The sequence below is a fragment of the Netta rufina genome, assembly GCF_964035555.1.
Source record: "Netta rufina genome assembly, chromosome: 16".
NCBI classification, from domain to species: domain Eukaryota; kingdom Metazoa; phylum Chordata; class Aves; order Anseriformes; family Anatidae; genus Netta; species Netta rufina.
This window is the reverse complement of record NC_140140.1, coordinates 3742527-3761049: the sequence shown is the minus strand read 5'-3', so window position 1 is coordinate 3761049 and position 18523 is coordinate 3742527. Positions and strand designations below refer to the sequence as shown.

General features: G+C 48.9%; 1 protein-coding gene across 1 annotated transcript in view; it reads left to right on the top strand.

The window, feature by feature from the left end:
* The window catches only part of TOX2 (TOX high mobility group box family member 2), a gene marked incomplete at both ends in the record, with an annotated part of 129060 nt that extends 114198 nt beyond the window's left edge, over window positions 1-14862 (top strand). The window contains 4 exons of the mRNA XM_084296454.1: window positions 6084-6164; window positions 7572-7979; window positions 9753-9883; window positions 14826-14862. Coding sequence (XP_084152580.1) covers window positions 6084-6164; window positions 7572-7979; window positions 9753-9883; window positions 14826-14862 — 657 coding nt within the window. The remainder of the gene's footprint in view (window positions 1-6083; window positions 6165-7571; window positions 7980-9752; window positions 9884-14825) is intronic.
* Window positions 14863-18523: the final 3661 nt, after the last annotated feature.

Here is an 18523-nt window from a genome sequence, read left to right as displayed (position 1 = left end):
TCTCCTCTCAGCCTCTTCACAATGAATCTTCATTTTCCCTCTGACACACTTGTATCTAAATTTCCTTATTTCCTGCCTTTTTTTATTTATATCTGTTGCCTGGTGATTTGATCATGCTGTGGAATACAGGATTAGCAATCTCCGTGTCCTTGGGTACCGCTCAAGGACACCTGTTCGGCAAGTGGCGGTTTTCTTCCCCATTTTAACCCCTTCCAGCGTGGCCGCGTGTGCCTCGCAGCCACAAATAACAATACCCTCAAATATCTGCGGCGCCGCATTAGCAGGACCTTGTAATCTGCATTCTTCAACAGCTGGCGTGGCCCTTTCTAAGGAGCTTACATGGGAATCTGAAGAATGTGACTCGAGGAAAAAAAAGAAATATTAATACATACTCTTTGAACTTTGCAAATAGTTTAGCAGCTGTTCCCGGAGAGATAGCTTAGACTACAGTGGAGAGCAAAATGCTAATTCAGCTGGTATCACCGGGAGGGTACCTGCCATCCTAATCCGCCTGCAGCTCCCAGCCTCTGCTGCTTGTTTCGGAGCAGACATCGGCTGGTGCTGGCAGCGCTGTCCGGAGAGCTTGGAGAGGGTTGTCTGATCCGATGGGGATGAGAAGGGTTTCTAATTGGGGGAAAAAGGAGGTCGGTGAGGAGCCTCCTGGTGATGGAGCATGGGGAAGGTGACTAGAAGTGGAAGTCGTAGGTGTCTCTGCTGCTTTCTTTTATAAACCCACGGGCGTTGCATTAGGAAATCCAGCAGCACATTGGGTCGGTGTTTCCCTAGATCCTGGAAGCTCAGAGGAGAGGCTTTAAGAAGCTCTTGAGCAATCTGCTGTGAGAGCCCTGGGTTAAGTCACCCAAAGTGAGCAAAGCAAGGTCAGACATAGCTTCTTCAGGTGGGACTGGAGCTCCGGGGACCCAGCAGGGACACAAAGCACCGGCTCACGGTGGCCCTGCTTTGCCAGGACCAGTCCAGTAAGGCAAAACTGCCCCATGGCAAAATGCATACATGATTTTCCCATACAAATAGATAGCCTGGAGAATAATACAGCGTGCACACTCCAGGGGTAAATTACCCAACAGAAAAATGAATCGTTCAGCAGAAAATAATAGATCACCCATCTAATCAGATCCATCTGCTCGTTGAACCTGATACATCAGCTGGTGGCAGGACTCTGCCCATAGCTGCAGCAGGACAGACAAGTGCAGGGCCAGCTGTACTAAGGCAGAGCCATCACAGCAGACATCCCGGGGGATCTGTGTGCAGCGTGGCCAGCAAACATCCCATTTCCAGCATTGCTACAGGGCTGGAAGAGCATAGTGGTCGGTCTGGGAGTTGCAAGGAGGTTTCAGCTCCTTCTGAGTGTCAAGGAAAGCCATGTGCCAGAGAAGGGCGAAAGCACCGGCCCCAAGCAAAATGTTTAGAGTTCTAGTGGAGATCTGAATAATGATCGGGAAGATGTTAAAAGCAGCTACAAGAGTGTGACTTCTGTTCTTGGGCAGCAAAATCAGAGCTGTGAAAGATGGGTGTTGTCTGCTTTTCATCCTCCTCGGAGGGTAGCGGTTGGATCTGTCACCTCCTCTGCTTCGTTTTGGAGTCTTCACTGGGTTGTCCTGGAGCAATGGCTGATTTACACCCAGACAGCACAACGGAGTCAAGGCAGAGGATAAAAAGAAGGATTTTTTCAGGACACTTCAATCTGTGGTAATTTCTGCTTGAATATGTGTCTATCCATTCATTCTCCAGAGGACTGCTCCACGGCACTATAACTCCACCTGCGTGCTGGAGGAGCTCTCCTGAGCCACCAGAATTGTTCCCATAGCGAGAGTCTTGCAGGGAGGTGTCCTCAGGGGGGTTGGATCCTGTAGCTGGGGGAGCCTGGGGACGTTGAGCACTGCTCAAACCCCTCCTCGTGGTGGGTGCCAGGTGCTTCCCATGTCCAAGCTCGGTGGCCTCAGGCTTCAGCAATCCAGGGTATAGCTGTTAGACAGAAGGAGACGTGCTGAGATTTACAGCCAAAAAACGTGGTTTGGGTAAGCTAATTTTGGTGGGGGGAGGACAGATTAAGTTGTCCCCAGGAGATGGCAGGAGGGACATGGAGGGGAGTGCAGGGAGGTGAGGAAGAGCTGGGGGGGATAGGAGGGTGGCGTGGCTGTACCTGCTGCATGCGTTTCTGATGGAAGGATGAAGCCGTGTGGAGGCTGCAGGCAAAGCAAATGGGTGGTGTGGCGGACACTGCCAGGCGGGGAGGAAGTGCTTTCGAGCTGTCATTGTAAGTAAACCATAAGTTCTAGTGATGCAAAGAGAGATTTTCAAGGAAAGGCTATAACTGTTACAAGAAAAAGCCCTCCAGATTTACAAGCAGAATAAGATCCAAATGTATACATCTGAGGGGAAAAAAGTCACGGAGTCAGAGAAAGGAGAGCGAGGAGAGACTTAAGAGGTCAGCCAGACCACACTGCTGCCTGAAGTCAGGATCATCTCTACTTAAGCCATTCTTGATGGATATGTGCCTAATCTGTCCTTAAACCTTCAGTGGTGGAGATTACACATCTCCCCAGGCAATCTCTTCCAGTGCTTAATTATCCTTCCTGTTAGGAACACTCTCGTCTTGCTTAGCCAACATTTCCCTTGCTACAGCTTAAACTTATTGCCTCTTTTCCTATCTGCACTCGATGCCGAGGATGGTTCACTGCCTCCTTCTTCGCAGTGTCACATTTGCAGGCTGTGGCTCCTCCTGGTCTTCTGTCTAAGTAAACAGAGTCCTTCAGCACCACTCCGGTGACCTTTGTGCATTTTTCAGCTCCTCTCTCCTGATGGTCTCTGTCTCTTTCTGGAAACAAAATGCCCCAAACTTCAGCTAGGGATGCAGCAGAGGGGCTCCGCGGACCTTGCTGCTGCAAAATGAAGGCAGCCCCCTGCACGGAGTATCAGAAGGGGCTCGGGGCAGAGCTGGGGTCCTTTTTGTTCTTGTCCAGCTCGGAAAGCAGCGTTGTCGTTCAGGGGCTGGGATGCAGAGGTTACTGACAGCAGCTACTGCTGTCGCTGCCTGCACGACACTGAGCTGCTCGTGGGCGTCAGCGGGGTTTGGAATAATTGTCTTCTCTAATTAACTGGTTATCAAACAAGAACATTTCATTACGGTACAATTACTAGCTGCTTTGCTGAGACACAGAGGTGTCAGGATTACGATCCCAACATATGCTTCTTACAGCTCTGATTTTTTGTTTTCATAATCACTAACCGTTTCTGCTCCCCCCCCCAACCCACCCACTCGCTTAATGACTAATGAATCCTCCTGCTAGCAAATAAGAAAAATAAATCAGCGGGCATGGCAGGTTAGAAAGGAAAACATGCAAAATGTTTTGAGGATCCTTAAATCTGATAAATTACTTGGAAATTAAAATCCCTGGGAGAAAATGGGATTTAATTAGAAAGTAACATGGTTTTGTCAATGTTTAAATTAAAATTTTAAAGGGTATAAATACAGCGCTGAAGCTGCTTTTACACAGAGGATTGGTGCGAAGTTGTGTGCGGGGCTGTCGTGGCAGGCTGCGTCTTTGCTGTTAAACGCCCGCGATGGAGCAGCGTGTGGGTGCAGGAACGATGTCCCCTCCTGTAGCACCGCAGGAGACCCAGCACAGGGACAGTCACCAACCAGGTGAAGCCCCGGGAATGCTGCTGAGGTGGAAATAGCCGGGTGTGGGAGAGCAGCCATGGGCATAGCGTGGGCTTGCCCTCCTCTTGCCCTTCCCTGGACCAGGCTCGTGGCCAGGGCTGGGGCAGGAGCTGGCCTGGGGCTCAGCCACACACGGTGTCTCTGCAGACACAAGCACAGCACAGCCCCCGCTTGCTAGGGAAGACAAGGACGGGTGAAGAGTGAGAAAATAGCACAAAAGAACAAGTGGCTGAGATGAAGATAGGCACCGAATTGGTTAGTTAGGCATTTATTTGCATTTGGGTTAAGGAAGTCTAACTGACCTGCCCTCTCCCTGTCCACAGTCATAAATTGAAGCTTTTTTTCCAGACAAATCTTCCTAATAATCAAATTTATGTCCATGTAGCTATGAGTACTTTGGTTTCCTCCATTGTCAAGAAAAAAAAAAAAGAAAGAAAGGAAAAAAGAAAAAAAAAGAAAAAAAAAAAGACACACTGATGGCATTTTGCTATTACAGAGGAAAAAAATAAAAATGTTTTCAATTCATCAGCACCCATCGTTATAGCAGGCTGAGATGCAGGAATTCATATTTCATTGTGCAGGCGCATCAGATACCGCAGTTACGAGCATCTGCTGGAAGCAGAGCTGATGGAAACCCCACGTCTCTGTTTTACAGTAAATGCTGGAGTTACTGCGGTGGGCTATGGGCATCGGGGAGGCAAGGGCTGTAGGGAGAGGTAATGGCCTTTATTAGGGTAACTGATACGGTTTGAAGAAATAGTTGCTTTTCACAGGCAAACTCTTCTTCAGGCTGACATTTCAAAATGTAATTTTGTTCTGAATGGACCAAATGTAATACTTGCCGAATACCATAAAGCCAAAGACAAACTTAGGAAAACGCTCCGTTTCAGAAAATTACCGTCTGAGACCTCCGGTGTGTCCAGGCAAAATGTTTCACTGAAGGATTCGCTCAGATTTAGCAGTGAAAATCCATTTTTAATAGAATTTATCTGTGCTGATTTTAAATTGAAATTCAAGTAAGTGGACATCTCGGCTGCTGGAACTGCTTTTTTCTGTTCAGAGGTTATTTTCTATCAGAAGGGAGTTTCGGGTGCTGTCATGGCAGGTGGCACAGGAACTACAAAAGCACAACATGAAAACAATGCTGAGTCAAGCTCCCAAACAGAAGAGGAAATTCTGCTAAATTTGCACAACCAAAACCGGTTTTGTGAAAGCACTGGTCTGCTGCAGCATTTTTGCTTCCTTGCTTGAATTTCAGCGGCACCACCCTTTTTTTTTAAAGTCAGTGGGAATCACCCCGAATCTGTCACCTCCCAGCATCGCCCCGGGGCAGCAGCACCGATGCCGGTATGCTCAGGGCTGGGACGTTCTGGTCTGGGCACCCAGACACCAGGTGAGAGGAGCAAGCAATCAGGCTTCCTCGGAGCGATTTTTAACTATTTGTTCCCAACCTCCCCCATCCGTAGGAAATTTGCCGTGGAAAAAAGCTCAATTTCCCCACCAAGCTTCAGCACATTGACTGTTCAAAGCTGATGTTGTTTTTAGAGCAGAATTAAATGTATGCAAAGCTCTTCTAATTGAAATTACCTTCATTTGTGCCACTTCGAGTTTCCAGTGGAGGAGAGGGCTGATGGATATTTTACTTGGGAGATTCTTCCTTTCGCTTTTTTTTTTATTATTATTATTCCATTTTAAAACGTTCTTCTTGCTTGCTCGGCTTAATCTGTTTTACCACACAGGGAGTCATCCTGCCTGGATTGTGCTGTTATACTTCCCTGCAAGGGGAGCTAACTCAGGGCAGAAAGGAGACCAGCCCTGTGAAGCTGCAGGGTGGAGAGGGGAGAATAAACACTAATCCACTCCTACAAAGCTTTTTCTTTACTTAGCGTAGCAAACCCTCCTGATACTTACTGTTTCTCTGAAAGCCCCAGCTCCTTGAGTCATAAGATTAGGCAAAAATCTCGACTTTGATATGCCAGGGAAGGGGCTTCCCAGCTGCCAGAGCTACAGAGAAGAGCTGCAGAGTGGGAGCTCTTGGCTCAGTAACGGGAAAGCTGGGAAAATGAGGCAGTGGTGTAGGATTTCTGAATGTCTCACTATTTTTTGTTATAATTTGGGGATTTGGCCCTTTGTCTTGTTTTTCCAAAAGCCTGGATCGCAGTCTCCTCCAGTTCCTATCAGGAAGCGAATTCAGTGGTTTCTCCCTTAGCAGCCTCCCAGGGCTTTATTTGCTTGATTTGGGGTAAATTCCTCTCCAGCAGAGCTGAGGTTTTCATGCATGTGATTCAAAGCCCCATCCCCATCGGTGGGAGGAGGTCCGGCAGAGCAGGCAGGGTGCAGCCGAGCCCAGCAGCAGCCGGTGCTGCTTTATTAACCATTCTTCATTGTCTGGTCCTTTCAGGCTTATAAGAGGAAAACAGAAGCGGCGAAGAAGGAGTATCTGAAAGCCCTGGCTGCGTACCGGGCCAGCCTGGTCTCCAAGGTACGTGTCTGCTGCCTGCTCCCACCTCAGTGCCAGGACTGAGGACGGGCACAGAAAAAGGCAGGGACAGCCTGGTTGCTCTTGTGGCTGCCACTCCACAAACCTGCTTCTCCTTGCTGCCCACACCTTCAGCTGCCCCATGAAGTCACATCTCTGGTGACTTGGTCCATCTCTTGGTCCATTTGTGTTGTTTGGCCAAACACAGACACGCAGCCCCACAGGGCCTTTGCAGGGTTTCCAGCACACCCACAGCTCCTGGCACAGCACTGGGACATGCTCTGGGCAGTGCTGGCGTGCACTGGGCACTGTGGGTGGCAGAGCAGGACCAGAGCATCTTGATGACTTGTCCGGTTCCTGCTCCCTTGATGTGCTGTGCTGTATGTACTGTCTGTGCTTGGTACGGTACCACAGCCTCAGTACTTAAAAATCACATGCAGCTGCCACAGGAGATAATGTGATGTCCCAAATCTGCAGGATGCATGCGGCTGGTGGTGAGCTGGAAAGGCTCAAGGCTTTTGCACAGGCATGAGCACTATCACCATTAACTTGTGAACTGATCAGCAGCAAGGACAGGTGTCTAAAATGGGCATAGAAAGGGCTATTTTGGGGTTTAAAAGCTCTTCTTAGTCCCTCTGGTGACCTATGAGGGTCTTGATTTGAACGTGTGCAGCATCAATGTGGGGCAGGTGGCATGGAGGGCATGGAGTCACCACACATCATGATTTCATTTTCTTCCCCATCTCTCCAATAACCAATTTTTTTGCAGAAGAGCAACTATATTTTGAGTAAAACAGCACAGTATGTTCCCTGCTGCTGGGTGAGAAAAGATCTGGAGGATTGTTACAGAGCCCATCACCGGACAAAAACCTCATTGTCCGAGACAGAAAATGTCCTGTCATTCGTCCCTTTTTCCTGCAGAAATGAGGCCACCATTGTGTTGTGCGTTATAGGCCCACAGGGCTGCAGGAATGCTCGAGATTAAGCAAGCAGAATTTTTACCATCCCGTTTGTGCTTTACGGGAAGCAAAAGTGATTTTCTCACCCACCTGTTTGGACCCATGCGGTGAGCTGCGGACGGGCAACTTGCCTGTGTGCCGGTTGATGCCTCTCCCATGCTCTAGGCTCTGCTGAATGTACGGTGGAGTTTCTGGAGGTTAATTTCAGAGGTCTGGGTGCCAGGCCCAGCCTGCTGCCCCCTTGCTAGCCCTGGTGCTGGAGATGCACGTGCTGGCTGGGTGGGATGGGAGTGGGGCTCAGCAGTGCAGTCAGCACAGGCTCCATGTGGACGTCTCTGCAAACTGCGCTCCTGCCCTGGTGCCTGCAGCCTGTTTGGGCAGCAGAGGTGCCTGGGGACGGATAACCACCCTGCCTTCCTCCCTCACCTGCCTGCGGTCTGTTTTCCCACAGAGCTCTGCCGACCAGGGGGAGACGAAAAGCGCCCAAGCCACCCCACCTTCCAAGATGATCCCGCCCAAGCAGCCCATGTACCCGATGCCCCCGCAGGCTTCGTCGCCCTACCCCGGCCTGGGCTCCTTCCTGTCCCCGTCGGACCTGCAGAGCTACCGCGGCCACCCCCACCCCAGCCTGCCCCGGACCCTGCCCTCCAAGCCCATGCTGCCCAGCATCAGTGCCTCCCCGCCGCCCGCCTTCCAGATCAGCCCTCCCCTCCACCAGCAGCTCTCCTTGCACCACCCGCAGAGCTCCCTCCTCAGCCAGCCCCTCAGCATGCAGCAGGTCCCCCAGCAGCCCCTCCTGTCCCCCCCCATGGCACTACAGGTACAGCCCCCCATGAACTCCTCGCCTCCCGGGCAGCAGGTGAGTGCTCGGCCGGCGATGCGCTCGTGGCCCCCAGCGGCGTTTGGGAGGGGTTCACCAATGGTCTTCTGAGGTGGTTGGGTGGGTGGTCAGCGGGAAGCCCCCCGGTGATGCTGCTGAAAGAAGGGAGGGCTGAAAGGCTGTGGGAGAACGAGAGGTGGGGCTCACCAGGAGGAAGAAGAAAAAGGTAGAAGGAACGTCACTAGCAGGACGGAAAATGAGTGTTTCTCCAAAACATTGGAGAACATCGCTGTGGTGGCAGAGAGCCAAGAGGATGCCTGCACGTATGCTAACCCTACCAGCAGGACACGAATCCCACAGACCTGGCTACAAGGTGTAAAACCTACCAACAGAAACCACCCCTAGCCATGGCCAGCTCAGGCTGGCAGCCCACATGGAGGCGTCACTGCTTCCCTTCTCTAAATCCAGTAAGAAAATGTGTCTGGAGGAAAAACTGGCAGTAGTAAGAACCACTGCCTCCACCTTATAGAGAACATGCCAGTACATGGAGAGGGAGATGAGTGGTTTCCAGAGTTTCTCCATCTGGAATATGAACTGGACCAACTATTCACAGTGAAGGACATATGCTCTGAATTCACAGCTGCTACCATTTACTTGATGATACTTTTAACTGCATTATTCACCCAGATGGTTGAATAATTTGTGTTTCACGTGTTTACTAGCTATATATCACAAAATTCACACAGTATTTTAGTGATGTACAAAGCTTTCTTTCACATAATGTGACCCATTCAGTTTGGAACTAGCTTTGAGAAAACAGAAACTGTTAATTTTGGAATAGCTACTGCAGTGAAAGCAAGGAAAAGGAGAGCAGGGATGTGGAAGCACAGTTATCCCTGTCAGTAAGAGAAAGATGACATATTTGGGAACATCAGATCCTAGAACAGGTTTTCATTCCCAGCCTGCTCAGGGTATCCCAAGGAACGTCTGCAGCATGGTGATTTTACTTTGGGTCTACATAAGCAAACGTGGCTTCTGTAATTCAGCGATAGCCCACATGCAAAAATGAGCGTAAAAGGGGATCCTCATAATCACTTTAATTGGGGTATTTTTTGTTGCTGAGAGCAGCATTTTGTGAAGCTTCATTCCACATCTTTGTTAAGAAAATTTTAAGTGGTTAAAAAAAAAAGACACGCTTTCTTAATTTTGACATTTTGGAGAAAACCATATTCTTGGTCAGGTAACTACCATGATTCTCTTTCTTTATATGCACTGCCTAATTAAGCAGTCCCCAAAAAATCAGGATCGCGATGGGCTTTCAGATAAAACAGCCCCACAGAGCCCTTGTAAATTGCCAGCAGTGACAGCTGATGGAGAGAGTATTGCTTGTGTGGCTGTTCCTTGCCTTGTTACCGTACATTACGAGGGGCTAATGCATTACTGCAAAGGGAGCTGCACTTCGAGTGGAAAAATGGGTTTGACTGCCCGCATGCTGATGCGAAGGCTTTCCTGGCCATGCTTCTGCAGCCACTTACTGTCCCTTTGAGGACCCAAAAAACAAGAGGTGGGCAGAGGGGTGCAGGGCAGACGTGGCTGCGTGGACACCTGCTTGCAGCATCTCACGTTCCGCTCAGTCCCACCAGGGGGTTTCAGGTCCTGGGCTGGACTCGCTGCTTTCCCAATGTAAGTGCTCCCACACCCTGTACTGCAGTGTTTTTGGGGCACACAGACGTGTCTGTGCAATATTATTAGATCTTTGTTTTCTCCTGCCTCCGTGGGCACGTGTAACCCTTCCTTTCCTCCACCCCGCAGGACTTTTCGCATATTTCGTCTGAGTTTCAAAACAGCGTCGGACCCCGTTCGCCTGGTGCATCAAATCCTCCAGGAAGCACTGAGTGGGACAGCGACTACCCCAGCAGAGAGTGTGGGATCAACCACTGCAGGCCAGTAGACACAATGGGGCATCTCTCCTGTGCTTTCTGTCACCTGAACGGTGACCATACGGTCATCTGATGTTCAAACAGGGACGGGTGATAAAAAGAGGAAAATGCCGTGTGGCACAGTTTGCATCTCCTTATCACGGTGCTTCCTTCCTCCCATGGTCTGACAAGAGCCCTGGGCTTGAAGAGCCACTGGGGCATGGTTGAGCCATCACTGAGCTGCAGAAGCAATTTCTGCAGTGGTTTTCCTGCCTCCTCCAAGCCAAATGGGTCAGCATCTTTTAACCAGAAAGTACAGGATACACAGTGTGATTGTAAATTGTTGGTAGTCCAGCAGCTTGCAGCAGTTGAGAACCTGCCCCCAAACATACAGCAAGTGGTTAGGCTCGTTATGGTGAATGATGCTCACGGTTTCCTCTCCTCTGTAGGCTCACTGATGTGATGCTGTGGAAGCAGGTAGCTAAAAAAATCATGGATAATGTCATCATTGGACATGAGGGGTTTTCTCTTTTGGGGGGTTTCTATGCCATTGGCAATGGGAGACCTTGACACACTTCCTTCCAGAGCAGGACAGGGAAGCCCAGCCTATTGCATGCATTGGGTCATGCATGGCCATCACCCAAGGAACAGGAAAGAAATCCATGTCCTGTGAGTGTTTGGTGCATTATGCCCTGGAAATGAGTGTTTTAGAACTACTTGTCAGATTATTATGTGGGCTGGCCAGCAGCGGCTGCTGTGTGCAGCCCAAGCAGCCAGTTTGTGGTTTTGCTGCTTGCTTGAGAGAACTAAACTCTTGTTGAGGAGCTCCACTGTGGCTGCCCAGTGAGTCCCAAGAGATGGTGGGCTTTGAGGGCATTTGGCCACATCCGTAAGCAAAGTGCTTCTCCTTCTAAAGTGTTTGCTTTTATTGCCAAGGCCACAATCTCTGGCTGTCTCTAGCAGCAGATCCCTTATCCACCCTAGGGTTTAGCCATGAGAGGGTTCAAAGCCTTCTCCTCCCATGAGCTGCGTGATGCTCTGGTCCTCTGCACCTTGCAGGAAAGGCCACCGACATCTGTGCAGATCTTTCCCCTTGCAGCCTACAAGCTCCAGCACGAAGGTCCTTTCAATGCTGCTTGAATTCCCCAATAATTAAAAACATCACGATTGTCTCAAAGCTGAGGAGCAGTGAGGGTGTGAAAGCCATTTCCAACCTCAGCCTAATCAGGTGCTCTTGGTTCAGCAGTAATAGTTTCGAGACTGCTCATGTACTCTTTAAATCAGGCACGGGGTTTGCTGCTAGAGCAGGTAGGGAAGGAGGCTTAGTAGCTTCTGAGTATTGTTTGATTTGCTTGAAGTGCTGGAACATAGTGCTTTCACTGGAGATAATAGCAAGCTCCCAGGCTTTTCAGAGTACAGCTCCTGCCTGTGCCAGCAGTGCACTTACAATGGCTGGGCTGGGCACAGACTGTACAGACATTTATTTCTTTCAGGGAAATAAATAACTCACCGAGCCATTAGAATATGGCTGCTGTCTGCCTGCCGAGGGTGCTCAGCTACAGGGATTATTCTGGGCTCTGCCAGGGAATTTGGCGTGGTCCATACTGAGGGCTCCGCAGACGACCCAACAAGAGGAAGCTATTTGGCGCTCGATGATAAATGTAATTTTAGATCCTGTGGGCAAAACACTTGGAGGGTTATGGCACACGGGTCCCAGTTTGCAAAGGAGCTGAGCAGAAGCGTCTCCCAGACACAGGTGAAATGCTAACGTTGCAGGCAGGACTGGGTTTTGTGTTGCTAAAACAAGCTCTTTGCCATGCGGCTGGAGCGCCATATTGTTAGCAGAGGGCCCATGCAATTCATGATCAAAGCTCATGCATTTCATGCCTTTGTCACAGCAGAAATATCGAATTTCATGGGTTTATCGCAGCTTCCTGGAAAAAAAATATATTTTAAAACCAGACAGATTATGCAGAGACTTCCAGATAATTATTAGAGTAGGTTACAGCAATGAACTCAGATGCATATGGATCAGTACTGCCGAGGGCGCTTAGTGCACTAAAAAATGCCGTCGTCTCTTAAGGAAAGAGCCCATCTCCTCTGGCTAGAGACAGACGAGCCGCTGGAAACCCAGCTCCCAGAGCTGACTTTTTCCATTTGATTGTAAAGCCTGGGGCATCAGCAGTGCCACCACCTCCTGCTGCTGCCAGCCCCTCGTGTTTGCTACCAAAGTGTGTGTGCTGTGCTGCCTGCAGTGTCGGCACGCATCTGTAGGACCAACCCTCTTACTGCTGAACTGCAGCCCCTGTGTCTCCGTTTGTGCTTGTCCCAAAAAGAGGTTTATCTGGCTCTCATCATCTTCTTCCTGCCTGAGCTCTTTCTCCAGTTTTGCACTAATTGCAAGCTCTGATCAAAGTTGCCCGTGGGCTCACCCTCGCCTCCGTGCCATGAGCTTGGTGTTTCCTCAGTTCCCATGATGTCGACACCGGGTTAGCTGGGGTAAACCCCCCCAGTCTTGCATTTCCTTTTGTGTTTTTCACCCAGACAACTTCAGGAAAGCCAACGAGATTGGCTTTCTCTCTGTCCCTCCTTATTGAGCAAATCCTTTCAGGAAGAATTGCTGAAGCTTTTTTTCAGCCAGTCAGTGCTAGTTAAAATGCCATTAAATGATACTTCTTCACTTATACCCCTCAGATCCAGGATCCTGTGAGCAGGCACGCCTTAATTCATAAATGAGCCATATGAGAGAGGGATTTAGATGTTTCTTAGCCCATCCCCTTCCCTTTTCTTAATGAGTTTGTGCTCACTGACTTCCATCCAATTTTCCTAGCTTCCTCTGGGCTTAAGCCCAAGCTACCCTAGATTGCTAGCAAAGTCATGGGCAGCATTTCTCCATTCCCACTCAGTACATGACTATCACCTCCCACAAGCAATTGCAGCATACAATTTCAGCACTTTTTGCCATCGTATCACAAACTATATTTACACAGCCCCCCATTTCCCCTACCTTGTTCTCATGCTTGCTCTTTCCCAGGCACCCATCGAATACCTGTGTTTTGCAGTCACTTTCTCCACAGCAGCTAGCTCACCTCTACCAAGGTTGCAGCGTGGTTTGCAAATACTTGCAAGTCTTTCCTAATTCCTCAAGGCACCTCACCATTTTTTCTGCTCTTTCCATACCAAAGCTCTCTTTGGGATTCGTTCACTTTTGCCTCCTACTATTTAGATTTGGGGTGGTAACACTGAACTTGAGTCATCTCCCTATGTCCTTCTCATTTGCAAGAGGTAACTGTATCCACCAGGTTTTGGAGATGCTGTTATTCAGACATGGTGTTACTCTGAAGATGCTGAGAAACCTGCACCTAGATGGCCCTGCTTTGGGTGGAATCAGACAGCTCCAAGGCCCTCCCAGCCCGTGTTGATCTTTGTGTGTTTTCTGAAATCCCCATGGATTTCACCTTATCCATAGCCTAGGCCTGATAGTTATGTTAGCTGCTGAAAATATACCTGCATGTCGTTGTGTGATGCCACCATTATAAATGTGTTGTCATTGGGCAACTTTTCTCCCCTCTTCCCACTCCCTTGGGCTAGAAGCTGGGACGCTCCCAGATATGCCTTGTCCAGATGCACGATGCCATGTAGAGCCACTTCATCCCGATGCTGACAGCCGTGCTCATTCCTGCTAATGATGAAGCAATCCACTCTAAGTGGGGGAAGTTTCTGAATCAGAAACTAAGTGAGCAAACTCTCTAAAAAGACAAAGACAAAACCCCACAAATGCACTTAGTTTGGATTCAATTATTTATAGTAATACTCCGTAATGAACTGGGAAGTGTTCTGTAGCATATTTTGTAAAATTAATGAAGTTTTAGTATTGGAATACCTCACTGCTGCTCGCTGGTATTAAATCTTTGCTGAGTGCAGTAGGGAACACTCTGCATTTTAAATGCAAATTATAAAATGTGGAGACTAACAAAGTGCAGACTCTTCTGCACTGCACTCCATCAGCAGCAGCATTGCCTTGCTGTCTGCTCTTTCCCCATTATTCCACTCACAATCACACCCACACCAGAATTTCCCAAAGCTCTGTAATGTCCTTCACTACTTCTAAGGCCCCAACAATGTTTCTGCCAGAGCAGTGCAGACGATACAACCCGCTCAAATGAAGTGGGTATCAGAGCAAAGCCCAAATTGCCCTTCAGCCAGGGAGAGGGGAACATTCATCTTCCAAGGGCTTCTTTTGCCTCTTGCTGCCTTCAGCAGACTGAGGGGCAGACTGGCTGGTGTTGCTGTCACAGCATTTTTTCCCCTTATATCCTGATTATTAATGTTTCTAGTTGTACTTATTTTGGGAGAGGAGGAGTAGGGCGTTGAGCAGGTGATGTCTCCTGTTCCCACAGTCTTCAGCCACCTCACTTTTGTAAATCCTCCTGGACACCCACAGGCATCTTCAGGCATAAGCCCCTTAATCACGTTTTTGTGACCCCCTACTCCATGTGCAGCATCATAATGACACATTTAATCCAAAAGCAAGTGCACCTTTCCTAACCCCCCATGGCTGAGCCTGAGGACCGTGTCTGCATGGTGGAGGAGCTGGTACCAGTGCCACACCTGCGTGCTCTGCAGGGAAATCCAGACTTGGCCCTTCCCTGCAGCCCAGCGAGAGCCAAAATTCCCCCTGGAAGTGACCTGGTGTCTCAGCCCTTATTGTTACAATTCAGGATGAACTGAAATTACAGCAAGCTCAGAGTCCCAAGTGCCTTCTGCTTGGTTCCTCTCCACACACCTGCCCCTAGGTGCCAGCCACTGGATGCTTTGCATCGTGGAGCCATAAAAGCCTCGGTGGGGCTGAGAGCAAGCATGCCAACAGCCACGCAAGTGCTTGTTGCTGGCAGCCAGCTCTCCTGAGGGACTTCCCGGACATTTTCCAGCCTGTCTCACCTCCTGCCTCTCCTTTCTTTTACAGCATGCTGCCAAGGGACAAGGCGCTCTACCTCACCTAAGGCTCACCATCCCTGTTCGGGGAGGCTCAGATGAAGGACACTTGGGGGGGGTCTATCCTACAGACTACACGGAGAGGCACCGAGCAAGTCCTACGGACGAGCAGCAACCACTGCGCCTCGTCGCTGGCTTCGATCCCAGGCTCCAAGAGCAGTTTTCTCTGATTATTTGTGAACTCTAAAGTCTACTTTCTGTGGAAGCCCAAAACCTCATAAATCATGAAGAACAAAAAAATATATATATATAAAAAATAAATAAACACAAAACCAACAAAAAAAAAAGGGGGGACACCATTTTTCTGCTTGCCATCAGCTTAGCTACAGACTATTTTCCTAGTGAACTGCTTTTAGACACAGCATAAGCCCAGGTCTGGTGTCCTCAAGCATTAGGCCAGCTCAGTAGGAGGATGCACTCTTTTGACTTGCTAACAGCACTAAACTTTGTGCAAGAAAAATGTGAAGTTTGTGTGAATATTGTACATGCAAAGGCCTTGGATGTCTGGCAAAAAAAAAAATACAAAAATTAAATAAAAACTATTCCTAGGTAGGTGGGGGGAGAGAGCAGAAGGCAAAATATGAGAGAAAAATGTGAAAAAGATCATGAAATATAATTTGTTGGATAGTTGTAAGTAGTTTACTAAGTGTTTTAGAGCTGTGCTAAAGACATCTTTAAGATTTTTTTGTGAAAAAAAAAATTAGTAGTTTACTTTATAGTAAAAGCATTTTATATTAATTGTAGCACATTTTTTAGTTATACATAGAAGGGAGATGTGTATAAAAAAAACAAAAACAACAAAAAAAGCCTGCCAAACTTGTTTCTATTATTTGTACAGCAAGAAATGGACAATTTATATCCATGTTCTATGGCATTATTATATTTTTTCTGCCATATGTCCATCTATTTAAAAATTGCTGACAATGATTTTTGTCTATTTATGAAAGATTAGAGAGCATAATTACAGTTTCTCATAAGGTGCATTTTTTTTTTTAATTTTTTATTTTGTTTGAAGGTGCTGCATTCGCAGCACCTGGCACATTCGGTTCACAATGCTTATCTTACCTTTCTTTATAATAAAACATATGAAAAGTAGAACTGAACCGGTCTCTCCTTATTCTGGGGGCAGCTTTCGCCAACGTGGGTCAAGGTACACAGCCCAAAAATGCACCGTGCCTTTTCCTCGTGCTCGTAAGCTCCCCCATCCCTTGCTCCTCTCCCACCACATCCTCACTTGCTTTCTCCACCCCCCTTGCTTTGGGTAACAGTACGTAATTAAATATGTCAGGGACCACCCTGACAATAAAAATTATGGCTGAGCAATGGCAGCCATGCTGACAAACACACATTTTTCCCGTGTTTTATTGGAAAAAACCCTCTTCACACTCAGCAGAGGGTACCTCCCTGTCTCAGCATCAGCTCGTTGCCCTGTCCATGCGGACACGGGGGCACTGTGCTGCCCAGAGGCCACCACCAGATGCCCACAGGAGCCCAGTTCCATCTCTTCCTAGGAAGCCTGGTGAACACATAAAAAGGATGGAATATTTGAATGGCATAAAAACTAACACGACATGAAATTTCACACCTCAGGCCACTTGCCTGGAGGAAACCCGTTAATTAATGTACCATTTTAAGCCTGTTTTTACAGGCAGCCTTGGCCGTAAGAGTCTCCCCTCACAGTGTTACTCGCACACAAGTTGCTGTCATTTAGATAAGGCCCAATTTCTGCAGGGGTGCATTTAAATAGAAAAATGGGAAGCTGCAGCATGGCTGCGTTTCTCACGCAGTTCAGGGCATCAGGTCTCATTTAGGTCCGAATGTCATAGTTAAGATCCCATTATCCCCACTGTTACCTGTTTATGATGAAAGTGGCTTTAACATTTATGTTCTCCAATGACTTAAAATAACTTTTTAAAGCCTTCAAACCATTTTAATAATCCAGAGGGAGCTCACCCTTCAGAGCTAAGGGTTTTTTTGATGAGATAAATGGTCTTTTTCATTGCCTAATGGTTTTACACACTCTTCAGAAACACTGCTGTGCCCTGTGCCTGGTGCAGCAAGTCCTCTGTGGTGCCAGGCCCTGGCCCTTGCTGACCACCAGACAAGGAGCATGGGGGGACGCGGGGGGGGTCCTGCTGTGTCCTGTGGTTGATGTGTACCCTGCACCCTGCTGACACAAAAAAACACACCCCAAAATCCCACCCTCTGCCACCCCGAAGCTTCCCACTCTGGCCTCTGTGGGGAGGCAGGGGTGAGGCCTTCACGGGGCGCGGTGGCCTTGGGAGCAGGCTCTGCCCTGCAGGCCCCCTTGGCGGGCTGGGAGAGGTGGGTGGCGAGCCCCTGGCACCCCGCAGAGATCCAGGCGGGTCACAAACTCCTGCAATCAGCCTGACACCACGTCTGTGTTAGCTGCCTCTTCTGAGGCCGTGGCAGCGTCGTCGTGAGGCCATCGAGTGCCAGTCCCCTCTGCTGAGGGCATTTGCCTTCTCTGCAGGAGAGCGAGACGTGAAATCAAGATGTAACTCTACAAATCAGCTTTCATTAGAACAGCTACTTGTTTAACCCCACTCTTCCTGTTCTCTAAAGAGCAGGTACAAAGCAAAAAGTGCCTGCTCCTTGTCCCATTAACCCTGCTGGTGTAAGCACAGAGAGCCTTGGCACGTGCACAGTGAAATCGGGGCTCTCCCAGCACAGGGTGCTAGTGGTGGGCAGTGAGCAGAGCTGCTGGAGGAAGCTGTAAACGTGGGGCTCTTCCTCACTGGTGCCCAGCATCGGACCGTGAAGCCCCCTCTGACCTCTGTCATCTTGATCCATTTGAAAATGAAGCGTGGAGCATAATAAAATTTCCTGAGGAGCAGCGTGCACGATGGCATCCCGGCCCTGCCTGGCTAGCTTGCAGTGAACAGATAATTACCCTGCAGTATCAGAGCCAGGAGATTTCTTCCACATATGCAATTACTAAAATGGGGGAGGAGAACAGGACATTAAGATGAAAACCTACCTTAAGTTATCGCAGCCAGGAGATAGGACGTATTCCAAGGAGAGTTTCTGAACTTTAATATTTTTCATACAGCAGTTAAGTGGTTTAGAGAAGCTGAAATCACAGGGAAGCTGCTGCCAGCCACAGGAGAAGGTCTGGGAGAGGCCAGCACCAGAGCACTGCCTTGTGCCAGACCCCTGAGCTAAATGCCACCCAAACAGGGGCTGGCTGGTGGCACACGTCCAGCAGCTGGCAGGGGACACGGGTGGCAGGCAGGGTGCAGGCACCGCTCGCCCAGACCAAGGGCATATTGGCCAGGCAGCAGTGGTGTGGCTGGGAACACTCTCCTTGGCCTGAATCCTTCATTTATGACCAGCTTTAGTAGAAAATATGGTAGCTGGCTCTCAAGAAGCTACCTGATCCCCTCTAGTGCCTCTGGGCAGGGTCAGCCCTTCCTAAACCCTCCCTGCGTGCCTAACCTCCCTCTAAAAACCTTTCAATTCCAGGCAGTTAACCTAAATCTCTCTCCCTACAAAGCAAATCCCTCACATTTGAACATCGGGGAGAATTTATTGCTTTCCTTGTTGCAGTAATTTTTTCCATATTTGAAGAAGGATATCAGCTCCCCCCCTCCTCCCTGTGCCCGAGCGGCTGCAATTGCTCCACACAGGTCACGTTCCCCATGCAGG